The 15,835-nt window shown below is 35.9% G+C and overlaps 1 protein-coding gene across 7 annotated transcripts in view; it reads left to right on the top strand.

The window, feature by feature from the left end:
- The window catches only part of PTBP3 (polypyrimidine tract binding protein 3), a 126,678-nt gene that overhangs the window by 81,568 nt on the left and 29,275 nt on the right, over positions 1-15,835 (top strand). For all 7 annotated transcript variants that reach the window (XM_021691712.2, XM_021691713.2, XM_021691711.2 and 4 more), the window contains 2 exons: positions 5,373-5,483; positions 6,930-7,104. In XM_021691712.2, coding sequence (XP_021547387.1) covers positions 5,373-5,483; positions 6,930-7,104 — 286 coding nt within the window. The remainder of the gene's footprint in view (positions 1-5,372; positions 5,484-6,929; positions 7,105-15,835) is intronic.

Genomic DNA, 15,835 nt, shown 5'->3' with positions numbered 1-15,835 from the left:
AAAGAGTTTGTGTGTTTATGTTAATGACAGCAAAATAAATATATTAGGGAAATAGAGTCAAAGAGTCAAATTATTATTGTGATCAATACTAATAAATCCATGTATATTAAACTTTCCAGAATGTTAATCTTATGAGACCAAATTTGTTTAAAATTTAGTATTTTGGTAATAATGAAAAGATGTTAAAAATCACACTTGAGGCATTAGCCTGGATTCCCTGATGTTGGTCCTCACTTACTTTATTCAAAAGTATCAGATTGATCTTTGTAGTTCCTCTCTCAGCAAATACAATCCAGGGGACTCTAGATAACTAACTCTCTATGCTTACCCAGTTCAGTCCATTTATATTCTGTTAGCACATTCAGTTAAAAATCACCCAGCCAAACAGCAGTCAGTGAGGATGTACATCACGGTGATGTTCAAGTTAAATGAGACAAAGAATGTAAACATTAATAAAATCTGAAAGTTGGGTGAAAATTAACTAGGCTCTATGCATAATTTAGTGTAAAATTATTCCAAATTTGGGGAAAAATTGTATGATTTTACTGTTTCATTAATGAGATATTTTACATCAAAAATGTTTATTTTTTTAAGATTTTATTTGTCAGAGAGAGAGAGAACACAAGCAGGGGAAGCAGCAGGCAGAGGGAGAAGCAGACTCCCTGCTGAGGAAGGAGCCCAATGCGGGGCTCGGTCACAGGACCCTGGGATTATGACCTGAGCTGAAGGCAGATGCTTAACCAGCTGAGCCACCCAGGCATCCCAGTGTTTATTGTTTTTAAAAGAACTGCATGTTGCCATAATTCTCCAATCAAATCTGAGTGTAATTCTTTATCAGTTAATAATAAGCATTTACAGCCTATTTATATGCCAAGAATTGTACTCAGTGATACAGAAATGATTAAGACTAGGTGTATACCTTCAAGGAGCTTTCAGTCTAATTAAAGAAGACAGATAGTAAACAAATGTATAGTACAATGTAAGTAAAACAAAATAAACATTTATATACGAGACCAAGAAGGGAGTAATATTCAGGAAAGAGAATTAACTCTTGTTGATGTTTGGGTGAGGCAGAGAATTTTCTGGTGGCATTACTTTTGAGCTGAGTTTTGGAAAAGATAAATGAAAATATACTAGGGTAGGCACAGAGTTCTAAGAAAAGGGAACACCCACATGTGTAGGCTTAGAAGTTTGAAACCACTTGGTATATTTAGTCATGTTATTGGTGTAATAGACAACTGCATGTTATTGGTGTAAATAGTGTGATATAAAATATCAGGAAATGTGGTTAGAGGGGTATACTAGGGCAGAATTATATATGATATAATCTTGTATTTAGAATACTACCTGTGGCTGCAGTAAAAAGTCTATTACTAATCCTTTAGCCAACACTCAGTTGATGCACGCACAATATTTAGACTGGGGTGTGTGTGTGTGTGTGTGTGTGTGTGTGTGTGTGTGTGTGAGACCATAGTATCACCAAAGGTGGAAATGAAGAAAATACAAGACCTTTTCCCAAGAATGCTTATATCTTGAAGAAAGATACAACATAAAATCTATATTGTTTGACATCAGCTGAGAAGAAGGCAAATTTGGTATTCCTTTTTTTTTTTAAGATTTTATTTATTTATTTGAGAGAGAGAAAAACAGCATGAGTGGCGGGGGGGGCAGAGAAGCAGACTCCCCACTGAGCAGGGAACCTACCACTGGGCTTGATCAGGACCCCAAGATCATGTCCTGAGCTGACGGCAGACACTTAACTGATTGAACCACCCAGGCGTCCCAATTAAAAAGGGAGGACCATGGGGCACCTGGGTGGCTCAGTCGTTAAGCGTCTGCCTTCGGCTCAGGTCATGATCCCAGCGTCCTGGGATCGAGCCCCGCATCGTGCTCCCTGCTCGGCGGAGAGCCTGCTTCTCCCTCTCCCACTCCCCCTGCTTGTGTTCCCTCTCTCGCTGTGTCTCTCTCTGTCAAATAAATAAATAAAATCTTTAAAAAAAAAAAAAAAAGGGGAGGACCATTTGGCTATTAAGGGCACTCATAGATAGTATTTGATAATAGCAATTTGGTATTCTTTTATAAATTCTAAGAATATTATCTAGGACACACACAAGTGTACTGAGGAAATGCCTGTTACAGGACCAAAATTTTCATTAAAAATACAAAACCAAATTCCTTATGTTTTTCAAAATAGCTAAATGAGAGAGATAAGATACCAAAGTTCTAAATATGAACATAATTAAATTAGCTACATTTTTAAAGAATTTCAATAAAGAACCCTCAGACTATCTAATTTTATGTAATAACATTTTTTGGTTAGCCCTTCTAAGACAAATTGGTTCCACAAATCTTGTTGAATGCTGTTATCTCCTCTAAGAAGTGTCTGACTCTGAGCTGATAATATGTTAAAGACTATTTTGCCAAAAAATAGTATGTGGACTTTAGGATAGTTTTTATTTTATTTATTTAATTTTGAGGAGTTTAAAATACATATAAATTTTACCATTTTAACCACTTTTAAGTGTGTGGTTCAGTGACATTAAATACACTCACATTGTTTTGCAATTATCACCAAACATATCTCCAGAAATGTTTTTATCTTCTTAAACTGAAATCCATTAAAGAATAATTCCCCATTCCCCCTTTCTCAGCCCCCGGTAACTACGATTCTACTTGCTGTCTCTGTCAATTTGACTGTTATAGATTACTCATATAAGTGGAATCATGCATAATTTGTTATTTTGTGACTGGCATATTTCACTTAAATGTCTTCAGGGTTCATCTGTGTTGTAGCATGTGTCAGAATGTCCTTCCTTTTAAAGGCTGAATAATATTCCATTGTATGTATTTACCACATTTTTGTAGATGGACATTTAGGCTGCTTCCATCTTTTGCAAATAAGGCTGTTGTGAACATGGATGTACAGATAGCTCTTTGAGTCCCTGCTTTCAGTTCTTTAGGGTTTATACTCAGAAATGGTATTGTTGAATCAAATGTTAATTGTATTTTTTATTTCTTTGAAGCACCACCATACTATTTTCCATAGCAGCTACACCATTTTACATTCCCACCAACAGTGCACAAGGGTTCTGTTTTCTCCACACCCTCCCCAACACTTGATATGTCTCATCCCTTTCCTTTTATTTTTATTCATAACACTTTTTTATGATGAGACATCATGTTATTTATTACTGATGTTTTTTGTTTGTGTTTGTTTTTGATAATAGCTGTCCTAATGGGTGTGAAGTGGTATCTCATTGAGTTCTTATTTGCATTTCCCTAATGATTAGTGATGTTGAGGATCTTTTCATGTGTTTATTGGCTATTTAAGTCCTTTGCTGATTTTTATATTGGATTATTTTTGTTGCTAAATTATAGGAGTCTATACATTCTGGGTTTTAATCCCTTATCGGGTGTATGATTTATAGATACTATCTCCCGTTTTGTGGATTGCTGTTTTGCTCTGTATCTGATAGTGTCTTTTGAGCACAAAAGTTTTACATTTTGATGAAGTAAAATTTACCTATTTTTTCTTTTTGTTTCCTGTGCTTTAGGGTAATTATTATTTTTTAAAGATCTTATTTATTCATTCATTCATTCATTCATTCATGTATGAATGAATGAGAGAGGGAGTCCAAAGCAGACTCCCCACTGACCCATTGAGTGCAGAGCCCCATGCGGGACTTGAGCCACCATCAAGAGTCAGACGCTCAACTGACTCAGCCACCCAGGCACCCATAGGGTATTTATTATTGATCACTCCTTGTGATAAATACAAGGGAGGACCATTTGGCTATTAAGGACACTCATAGATAGTATTTGATAATAGTGAATTCTTTTTTTTTTTTTAAGATTTTATTTATTTATTCAACAGAGAGAGACACAGCGAGAGAGGGAACACAAGCAGGGGGAGTGGAGGAGGGAGAAGCAGGCTTCCTGCCGAGCAGGGAGCCCGATGTGGGGCTCGATCCCAGGACCCTGGGATCATGACCTGAGCCGAAGGCAGACGCTTAACGACTGAGCCACCCAGGCGCCCCGATAATAGCAAATTCTTAACCAGCATAGGGAATACTTACCTTTTTATTTTTAGAAGTAGAAGGACAGATTTCTGGCTTAGGAAGATCCAAATTTAAGTTGGGATGTCAGGGGAAAACAAAGTGCATTGTAGTAACCCTGGCCAGGAACCTTTGTGGTGGTAGAATAGAGGACGTATTTTAAGAGCATTGGTAGCCAGGGATCTGTCAGGAAATCTTCCCCACACTCTGTGTATTCCTCTTTTCCAAAGACACTTCAGAGAGGCCTTCTTTGACCATTCTTGCGCCTTCCCAACTTGCATTCCAATTCACTCTCATGCCTTTTCCTTTTATTTTTATTCATAACACTTTTTTATGATGAGACATTATGTTGTTTATTTATGGTCTATCCTTTCTCAGGGCAGAGACTCTTGTTATTCACCACTGATTTCCCAGGGCTTAGAACAGTGCTCTATGAATATTGAATGAATTAATAGAGCAGCCTCTAGAGGAACATTTTGAGTTTCTCTGCCTATAAAAATCTCGAGAAATAGATGCTGATTCTCAAGGTGAAATAGTTGATCCATAGGACTCTTCCACTTTATTTGTATGCTTTGTAACACCATTATCTCATAACACTAATTAATTCCTATTGTAGTATCATGTTTTTAGTACTGTGCCATTTATGACAGACTGTAAAATAGGTTAAATACTTGAGTGCCTGTTGTCAGGCACTTGTGTCAGGCACTGGGGTTTTTTTGTTTTTTTTTTGTAAAGATTTTATTTATTTATTTGAGACAGAGAGAATGAGAGACAGAGAGCATGAGAGGGAGGAGGGTCAGAGGGAGAAGCAGACTCCCTGCCGAGCAGGGAGCCCGATGCGGGACTCGATCCCGGGACTCCAGGATCATGACCTGAGCCGAAGGCAGTCGCTTAACCAACTGAGCCACCCAGGCGCCCATATCAGGCACTGTTTTAAGCCATGCATGGTTGTAAGTCATTTTTGTACCAACAGTTTTTTTGTTTGTTTAAGATTTTATTTATGTATTTGTCAGAGAGAGCGAGTGGGCACAAGAGGGGGAGCGGCAGACAGAGGGAGAGGGAGACTCCCCGCTGAGCAAGGAGCCCGGTGCGGGGCTCCATCCCAGGACCCTGTGATCTTGACCTGAGCCGAAGGCAGATGCTTAACCAACTGAGCCACCCAGGAGTCCCTGTCCCAACAGTTTTAATAGAGGAAATTATTTTCATTTAAAAATGGAATTCATGAATCGAGTTTTATTTATAAAGGTACATTAGCCAACTTTTTCCTTAGATTTAACCTGATTTCCTTAGATTTAACCTAATGTGAACTTTTTCCAGATATTTTCCAAATTTGGCACAGTCTTGAAGATTATCACCTTTACAAAGAATAATCAGTTTCAAGCCTTGCTTCAGTATGCTGACCCAGTGAATGCACATTATGCCAAAATGGTAATTATGATCTTTTTTCATTTTTCATTTGTTAATCAGTCACTTCAGTGATACCAAAGAATGCCATCATGTCTTCTCCCTTGTTGCAGTTCATTATGTTTTTAATTATAGTATACATAATATAAAATTTACTGTTTTTAAATGCACTGTTCCATCTGCTTTTTAAAATAATAAGCTAAAAATTACTTTCTTCATATGAAATGGTTTCAGATCATTTATCACTTCTCAGATCCTTGGCTCTCATTTCTGTCATATTTAAAGTCTAGAGTGGAGCACAGTATTCCTGATAAAATCTGACTAATAAAGTAGAATTACCTTTGTCTTTGTGTCTTCATTTTCTTCTATTAAATTAGCCCAACGATTGGTTGATTTCACTATTTTTGTAACCATATTTACTATTGAATTTTGTTGAGCTCTGAATTAGTGAAGATACTACATTTTAGGAAGTTTGCTGCTATTGCTTTATATTGTCTTTTTTTTTTTTTAAGTACACGAGTGCTTGACTTTTGACAAGATATAAAATTTCATATTCAATTTGGTTATGTTTGACCCATGTCCTACTGAGATCTATTCCTAACCCTAATTCTGTCTTGTATCAGTATCTGAATTATTTCTAGTTTCTTTTCAAAGATAGGGACTAAGGTTTTTAGTAGTTTTATGTACACTGTCTACCTCTTGATTAGGAATATAGACTTTATATTTGCTGGTACCCTTTGCCTGTATATATTATTTTATACCATTATGACGTACTCATCAGTAACTGTTATTGAAAGTGTTTTTTGTATATTTGCATTTTCTTATGTGTTTTGATTTCTGATTTCTGTGTTTACAAATTTGAGCATTTGTGGAAGTCAAGTGGTTGATAAATTTTCATTATTGTGAAGGGAGGGATTGCTGATCTTTGGTCTTGTATCAGAACTGACTACAAAATTTCCCTCAGATTATTATTCAAACTATTATAAAATAAATTTACAAGAGGAAAAAAACACGAGATAGAAACTTCAGATGTTGTGATTCTAACAAATTCCCTTTACAAAGGCTTTATTTCATCTTAACCTATATAAAGTATATTAAAAAATTAAGATGAAATATAAAATCACATCATCTTTAAACATTTGTTGTGGACAAAATAATCATAATGATAGCTAGTACGATGCTCAATAATGTATGATATTTTCCCAAGCTTTTACATTTCTCTTCTTTCATTTGATCTTACCACAGACAAGATAGGGATTATTATAACATTGTGAAAAACTGAGATTTTCTTTTTCTTTCTCTCACGTTCACATAGTGAATGACAGAGGTAAAAGTAAACACAGGTCTTTGGCTTTTAGTCCATTGCTCTCTGCTTTACACTTAATTGCCACTCTGTGTCAAAGTAGAGACTACTTGATTTATCAGTGTTGTTGTCTTGCAAAACATCAGTCCCTTTCTTACATGCTTTAGGCTCTGGATGGCCAGAATATCTATAATGCATGCTGCACTCTGCGTATTGACTTCTCCAAGCTCACCAGCCTTAATGTGAAATATAATAATGACAAAAGCAGAGACTTCACTCGTTTAGACCTTCCTACTGGTGATGGACAGCCATCCCTTGAACCCCCTATGGCTGCTGCTTTTGGTGAGTAGTTCCATTTTGGGTACAAAGCAAGTTTTCTGAAGTTACAAGTTTATTAATCCATGTATATCATCCTTTTTCTTCTAGGATTCTCTCAGAATTTCTAAAGGAAAGAAAAAAGTCTTAGAACAGATTCTGTCCATTAATTAAATCTTAATATTAGTAGATTCTATTAGTTGGCAAAACAAATGAATATCTAAAATTGAGTTAAAAATTTATTTTCTAGCATTAATCTTACGCATTCTTTTATAAGCCATACAACCATTTGCTTCAAATTAATAGTCTTACATATTAACATTGCTTTGAATGTGTTGATTTATAGCCACAGAATATTGATGTACGTGCTCTTGAGAGAAATACTTTTTTCAAGTAGTGGTATTTTAAAACAAGGGCCTAAATTAGTACCCTTTATGTAAATGGCATAATTCCATAGAAATCCTCTTCTACTCAAACAGGAGGATTTATTTTATTTTGTTTGGTTTTTTAAATATCAGAACTCCTGTCTACCTTAAATTTGTGTGAAGTTGCATTTTTTCATTAATAAAAATACAGCCTTCTGAATTGTCTCTGCAAATACTGCTTTGAAGAGCTTTTTTTCTTTTATTTAAAATTAGTTATCAGTATATTTATACTTTTAAAACAAAAAAGGAAGAAGCAGTGGATGGCTCAGTTGGATATATCATTAGGTTAATGTATGATACTTTTTGGTTTTGCAACCCTCAAAAGTGTGGTTTATTATCTAGATAAAGTATTACATTTTATTACCCATTGTGATTGGTTTCCCTTTCCCAAATGACACCATGAAATACTGCTCATTGAGACCTTAAGTGGTATTTAGTCCATCTTAATTTTATAGGTGAGAAAAAGGAATCCTTCACTGAATGTCCAGAATTTTCTGGAAAATAGTTTGTAACTTTATTTTCAAGTAAAAACTTTTTGTTATTTATAACTGGAAAAGCCAGGTGACTAGTTCAGTTCATGTTCCTGCATTGTTAAAGTTTTTGTCTTGGTCTAACCAAATTTTTGTGTTATAATATTTGTTACCAGCCTTTACTTAGCATGTCCAATTTGGCAGAGCCGAAAGGTCTTTGTAATCACAATTTCAGTAATACATGATAGTAATTGAGGCTGTCATTTAAGTTTACCAAAACATGGCTATTAAATGCAGAACTGGACTTATTCCAGTAATTGAATATATACTGTTGATGTAATTAATGTCATACACGGTGGGAGGAGGAGGTTTTAAAAATATGTTCAAGAATTTTGCTTTCTGAATATAAAATATCAGAATATTAACATCCTTTTTTATTATTTTAATCTCGTTGCAAAGTAATGTCTACATCTTAAGATAACTCATTCATCAACAGAGAATAATAATACTTTTTTGAGTATTATGTGAATGTTTACTCTGCTTCTCACTAATATTTGACATGGTTCACTATTCCCTTCTTTTTTTCTCTTGGCTTCTGCAGTACCACTCTCCTGACTTTTTCCTACCTCATTATCTGTTTTGTTTTTTTTTTTTTAAAGGTTCTTTACAGCTCCTAGGGTTAAGTCGTAAGCACTCTGTCCATTTTTAGTGATATACATTATACTGTTAGAAAAGCTTCTAAAATATGCAAATATATTTCTTAACACCCATGTAGTTATCACCCAGGTTAAGAAATAATATATTTATACATCCTGAAGAAGCGCTCTTTGTATGTTCCCTCCCTCCCTGCCCCAAGATGATCAGTCTAAAGTGATGGTAATCACTTTTGCTTTTCTGCTTTTTCCTTGTGTTTTTCTTACCACGTATTATGCAGCCTTAAGTGCTAATTTAAACATTTTTTCTTCCTTTATTTAGAATTTTATGTAAATGGCATCATGCTCTTCATCTTTTGTGACTTGTGATTCATCCATATTTATATATGTGGCTATTGCTTATTCATTCTCAGTACTGTCAAGTGTATAGATACCCATTGTATGAATATACCACAGTTTGTTTATCCATTCCTCTGTTGATAGACATTTGGGTTGTTTTAGCTTGAGGCTATTATGGACAATGATGCTATGAGATTTTCTTGATCACCCGTGAGGTTGAACATGTTTTTATTTATAGGCCATTCTCCCTTACGAATTTTCTCTAACTTTGTTGCCATTTTTTTGTGTTTGGTTTCTTGTTTTTTTCTTGTTTTCTTTTTGTGGGAATTTTTCTTTATTTTAAGATTTTATTTATTTATTTGACGGAGAGACACAGTGAGAGAGAGAACACAAGCAGGGGGAGCGGGAGTGGTAGAAGCATGCTTCTTGCCAAGCAGGGAGCCCGATGTGGGGCTCAATCCCAGGACCCTGGGATCATGACCTGAGCCGAGGGCAGACGCTTAACGACTGAGCCACCCAGGTGCCCCAATTTTTTTTTTTTTTAGATTTTATTTATTTATTTGACAGAGACACAGCGAGAGAGGGAACACAAGCAGGGGGGTGGGAGAGGGAGAAGCAGGCTTCCCGCTGAGCAGGAAGCCCAGTGTGGGGCTTGATCCCAGGACCCCGTGATTATGACCTGAGCCGAAGGCAGATGCTTAACAACTGAGCCACCCAGGTGCCCGGGAATTTTTAAATATATATCCTACCTACTAGTCCTTTGTTGGTTATATGTGTTGCAAATAGTTTCTTCCATTTTTTTGGCTTACTGGTTTTTTCTTGTCATGGTATTTTTATTTAGTCATATTTGTTTGCCATTTCCTTTATATTTGTGTTTTTTATGTCTTGCTTAAGAAATCCTTTGTTACCAACCATAAGAAATTCTTAATCATAGGAAACAAACAGAGGGTTGCTGGAGGGGAGTGGGGTGGGGTAACTGGCTGATGGACATTAAAGAGGGCACGTGATGTAATGAGCACTGAGTGTTATATAAGACTGATGAATCACTGACCTCTGCCTCTGAAACCAATAATACATTACATGTTAATTAAAAAATAATAAGTTTTTTTTTTTAAAGTTGAAGTTAGTACGTTAGGAACAAGAAAGGTTATAAAAAGGGATAGACACTTACGTATTATTTAATATGCCAAATCACTGCTGAATTCAGAGAAAGGCCTATACATTAAACAAAATCATTAGCTGTTAGCATAGGCCATTGAGCTACAAAGCCAAGGAAAATGTATTTAGTTTAGAAGCCAGAGTTTAGTACCACTGCTTGATAGGGGTTGGGAAGCTGTTACAAATTACCAAGAAACCCACTTTTGCAGGTGACCTGAAAAAATGTGGATTTTTTCCCCCAAAAGGATCTAGGTCTGCTTTTAGTAACCTTGAAAACTGTGTTTGGAACTGAATTAATGAATTCAGTTCAAGACTGAATGAATGAGGGGCGCCTGGGTGGCTCAGTCATTAAGCGCTCCCTTCGGCTCAGGTCATGATCCCAGGGTCTTGGGATCGAGCCCCGCATCGGGCTCCCTGCTCCGCGGGAAGCCTGCTTCTCCCTCTCCCACTCCCCCTGCTTGTGTTCCCTCTCTCGCTGTGTCTCTCTCTGTCAAAAAATAAATAAAATCTATTAAAAAAAAAAAAAGACTGAATGAATGAATCAGTGACTAAAACCAAGTTTTTTTTTCTTTATCATTATTTTCATTGTTCGGTAGACACAGATTAATGAACTGTAGCTTCATCATTTAACTGGCTGTGTGACTTTGAGCAAGTTGTGGAACCTCTTGGATATCCCAGTTTCTGCATTGGTAAAATGCTGATAATAAAGAAATGTATCTCCTGGGGCGCCTGGGTGGCTCAGTCGTTAAGCGCCTGCCTTCGGCTCAGGTCGTGATGCCAGGGTCCTGGGGTCAAGCCCCACATTGGGCTCCCTGCTCAGCAGAGAGCCTGCTTCTCCCGCTGCCTACTGCTCCCCCTACTTGTGCTCTCGCTTTCTCTCTCTAGTGCTCTCTCTCTCCCAAATAAACAAAATCTTAAAAAAAAAAAAAGTGTCTCCAAAAAAAAAGAAGAAAAAGAAATCGTTTGTTACCCTGACAAAGATATATACTTATATTCTAAAGTTTATAGTATTTTAGTAATTCTGTTTTGAAATAATTTCAGTTGCAAGAATAGTACAAAGAATTCCCTTATAACCAGAATTATCCAGATTCCTCAATTCACATCATCTCACATTTACTTCATTATCTCTCTGATTATATTGAGGGGGTGGGTAGTTATTTTTTCTTTTTCCCCTGAATATTGGAGAGTAAGTTGCAGGCACGATGCCTCTTTACAAAAACTCAGTGTGTATTTTCTAAGAACAAGGATGTTCTTACCTAAGCACAGTTCAGTTAATCAAAATCAGGAAATTAGCATTCATACAATACCATTATCTAATCCATAGACCTTTTAAAAATTTCACCTATTGCAAAAGTGGTAATGTTCTTTATAAGAGAATGTTTTCTGGTAAAGATCCACACCAGTATCAGGTTAATTTATTTGGCATGTCTCTTTAGAGTCCTTTAATTTGGAACATTTCCTCATTCTTTGTCCTTTGTGATCTTTGCATTTGTGAAGATTTCAGGTTGGGTATTTCAGAATGTCTCAATTTGAGTGTCTGGTGTTTTAGCTTAAACAGTGTTGCCTTTTTGTCAGTTGATAAATCAGGAGACACATGATGTCAGTGTATCAATTTCCTGGTGATACTAACTTTGATCACTTAATTAAGGTGGTTTCTGCCAAGTTTCTTCCCAGTACAATTACTGTTTTTCTCTGTTACTAATTTATAGGGTGATACATTGAGACTATATAAATAGACTATTCTTCATCACTTTTCACTCTTTAATTTTATCATCCATTGCCAAAATTTGTTGTTAAACTGTGATGGCTACCTTATTGGAGATTTGTTAATGCCGTCCTTCCTTCGACACTTATTAGCTGGGATTTTATTAAAAGGACTTTTTTCTTATCACCACTTCCTTCTTTCTGTCCTTCATTCATTCATTCATTTTGAATAAATTTAATACATAACATTGTGTGAATTTAAGGTGTATAACAAGCTACTTTGATACATTTATATATTGTAATGATTGGTGATGTAGTGATGTATATATTATATTACATAATTATAGTATAATAATGTCTATATTCGTTATACTGTGCATTAGGTGTATATGGCTTATTTAGTACTTGTTTTTTCTTTTTTTTAAAGATTTTATTTATTTATTTGAGAGAGAGAGAATGAGAGACAGAGAGCACGAGAGGGAAGAGGGTCAGAGGGAGAAGCAGAACCCCTGCCGAGCAGGGAGCCCGATGTGGGACTCGATCCCGGGACTCCAGGATCACGACCTGAGCCGAAGGCAGTCACTTAACCAACTGAGCCACCCAGGCGCCCTAGTACTTGTTTTTTCATGTCACTATGGTCTTAGAGATTCTTACTTTATTCTATAGGTTTTGTACTATTATTTTTCATTTTATGTTCAACCTTCCCAGGTTTGGCTAGCAGGAGGCCTTTCACACTGGCTTTTGTTGCCTTTGACATATCCCTATCATCATTTGAACACTTCCTGACTCTCTGGCTGAAGATATTTCAGATCTTCTTTACCTTCCCTGTTTAGTGCTGCAATTGGCTACTTCAGTGAGTCCTAGTTCCTTTTAGTGGGAAATGGTATTTTGAAATCAATATCCAGGCATTAGATGAGCTCATTGTTAATAGGAGCATCATTGCTTCTAGGCATTTTGAATGAACATTACTGGGATATGTGTGTATGTGTATTTCATAAATATATTTCTCTCTGTGTGCTTCATAAGCGTATGTCTCCATGTGGTTAAAAACCCACAAATTTTAACTAATACCTCCAATTCCAACCCAGCACCCTTTTCATACTATTGTCTCCCTACTTCAAGAATGAGATACCTAGTTTAGATTAGTCTCACCATGTTTACTTATTTGCTCAATCCTGTAATACACAAAGAATGGCTTCAGAGTTGTTAACACATACTAATAACTTCAGCTGAATATTTGCTTAAATAGTTTCCTGGGCCTTGTTCATGGGTCTGTTTATTATTCTTTCCTTTGTCATCACCACAGGGCTCAATATCTGATAGAGTAAATCTCTTCACCTTATTCTTCAAGAGTATCTTGGTAGTTCTTGATCATCTTACCTATGAATTTTAGAATGAGCTTGTCAAGTCCTCAAAAAAAAAAAACCTATTGGGGTTTCCATTGGATTACATTGACTTTATAAATCACTTAGAAGATAATTGACATCTTTAGAGTCCTCCAGTCTTTGAACATTGTACATCCCTCCATTTTTTTTTGAATGTTCATTGATGTCTTTCCAGAGAATTTGGTGACTTTTCTCCATAAATGTTTCCACGCTTTGTTAGATTTATTCCTCAGAATCATATTTTTTAGATTTCTAATTCTAGACCTAGTATTTATAATCTGTGTGACTTTGGGCAAATTGCTTAACTGCTCTCCACTTTTGTTTCTTCATATGTGAAATGAGCATAATAACAGTACTCAAATGGTAGGCTTGTGATAAATATTAAATGTGCTAATGTACATAAAGAGTTTAGAATGGTGCCTGGAATAAATGCAGTGTAAGTTTCAGTGATCATTGTTATTTCACTGTTGCTAATATAGAAATGCAGTCTTGTTGTTTCTTGATTTTATATTTAGCAACCTTGATAAAAACATATCCCTTATTTCTTTTTCTAAGTTCTTACTTTCTTTTTCCCTACATTAGGAAGATGCACTGAACTTCTAAAATTTATATAGAAATGGAAAAGGAAGCTATCTAGAATAGTCAAAGTAATTTAAAAGAATCTTTTTAAGTGCAAGACTTAATGTTAAGCTGCAGAAATCAAGCTAGTTTGGTAGTATAAAAAGGATAGATAATATAGATTTACATTAATGGAGCAGAATACAGAGTGTAGAAATAGACCCATACATATCTAATTTGCTGATTTTTCAACAAGTAAAATTCCATAGGGAAAGAAAATCTTTCAACACGTTTTTGGACAAGTAAATATTCATATTGGGAAAAATAAGCATTTTTTCCATATCTTGTACCATACTGACAAATTGACTGGAAGTGGATCTTTAGACCTATAATGTAAGATTTAAACCTGTACAACTTCTACAGGAAAAAATAGGAAAAAATCTTTGCAACTTGGGATAGACAAAGATTTCTTAGAACACAAAAAACACAAACCAAAAAAGGAAATAATTTATGTATTGTTTATCAAACATTAAAAGTTTCAGTGCTTGTGATATATTCAAAGTGCTGAATAGGAAAAACCTGAAGCAAAGAATACTCTACCTGGCAAAGCTATCATTCAGAATAGAAGGAGAGATAGTTTCCCAGACAAACAAAAACTAAAGGATTCATGACCACTAAACCAGTCCTGCATGAAATATTAAAGGGGACTCTGAGTGGAAAGGAAAGACCAAAAGTGACGGTATAAAGGTAGGAAACACAAAAGCAGTAAAAATGAATATTTCTGTAAAAAATCAGTCAAGGAAATCACACATATAAAAGGATGTAATATAATAACATATATTTAAAACATAGGGAGGAGAACTTGACCAATTGTCAACTTAATATATACTGCTATGCAGGAGAGGTTGTATTCAAACCTAATGGTAACAGTATATAAAAAACCACTAATTGGGGCGCCTGGGTGGCTCAGTCGGTTAAGCAACTGCCTTCGGCTCAGGTCATGATCCCAGGGTCCTGGGATCGAGCCCCACATCGGGCTCGCTGCTCAGCGGGGAGCCTGCTTCTGCCTCTCCCTCTGCCTGCCGCTCCCCCTGATTGTGCTCTCTCTCTCTCTGACAAATAAAATCTTTAAAAAATAAAATAAAATAAAAATAAAAAAACCACTAATAAACATGCAAAGAATAAAGAGAAAGAAATCCAAATATATCACTAAAGAAAATGAGCAAAACATGAAAGAGAAGGACAAAGGATCAGAGAAAATCTTCAGAAACATCCACAAAACAAGTAATAAAATGGCAATAAACACAGATCAATAATTACTTTGAATGTAAATGGAGCAAATGCTCCAATCACAACACATATGGATTTAAAAACAATGGATTTAAAAATAAGACCTATCTATATACTGCCTACAGGAGACTCATTTTTTTTTTTAAAGATTTATTTATTTATTTGAGAGAGAGAGAATGAGAGAGAGCAAGCACATGAGAAGGGGGAGGGTCAGAGGGAGAAGCAGACTCCCCGCCGAGCAGGGAGCCCGATGCGGGACTCGATCCAGGGACTCCAGGATCATGACCTGAGCCGAAGGCAGTCGCTTAACCAACTGAGCCACCCAGGCGCCCTAGGAGACTCATTTTATACCTAAGCACACATGCAGATTGAAAGTAAAGGGAAGGAGAAACATCTTTCATGCAAATGGTTGTCAAAAGAAAGCCAGAGTAGCAATACTTACATCACACAAAATAGACTTTAAAACAAAGACTATAACAAGAGACAAAAAAAGGATGCTAGAAAATTTAAAAGGGGACAGTCCAACAGGAAGATACAAAAATTATAAATATTTATGCACCCAGCATAGAGGCACCCAAATACATAAAATAATAACAAACATAAAGGAACTAATTGATAGTAATAGAATAATAGTAGGGGACTTTAACACCCCACTTACACCAATAGACCGATCATCTAAACAGAGAACAAGGAAATATAGTGGGTTTGTAGAACACAGTGAAACAGATGACTTTAACAGATATATTCAGAATATTCCATCCTGAAGCAGCAGAATG

This window comes from Neomonachus schauinslandi, chromosome 13 (genome assembly GCF_002201575.2).
Source record: "Neomonachus schauinslandi chromosome 13, ASM220157v2, whole genome shotgun sequence".
In the NCBI taxonomy this organism is placed as follows: domain Eukaryota; kingdom Metazoa; phylum Chordata; class Mammalia; order Carnivora; family Phocidae; genus Neomonachus; species Neomonachus schauinslandi.
This window is presented reverse-complemented; position numbering and strand designations above follow the sequence as displayed.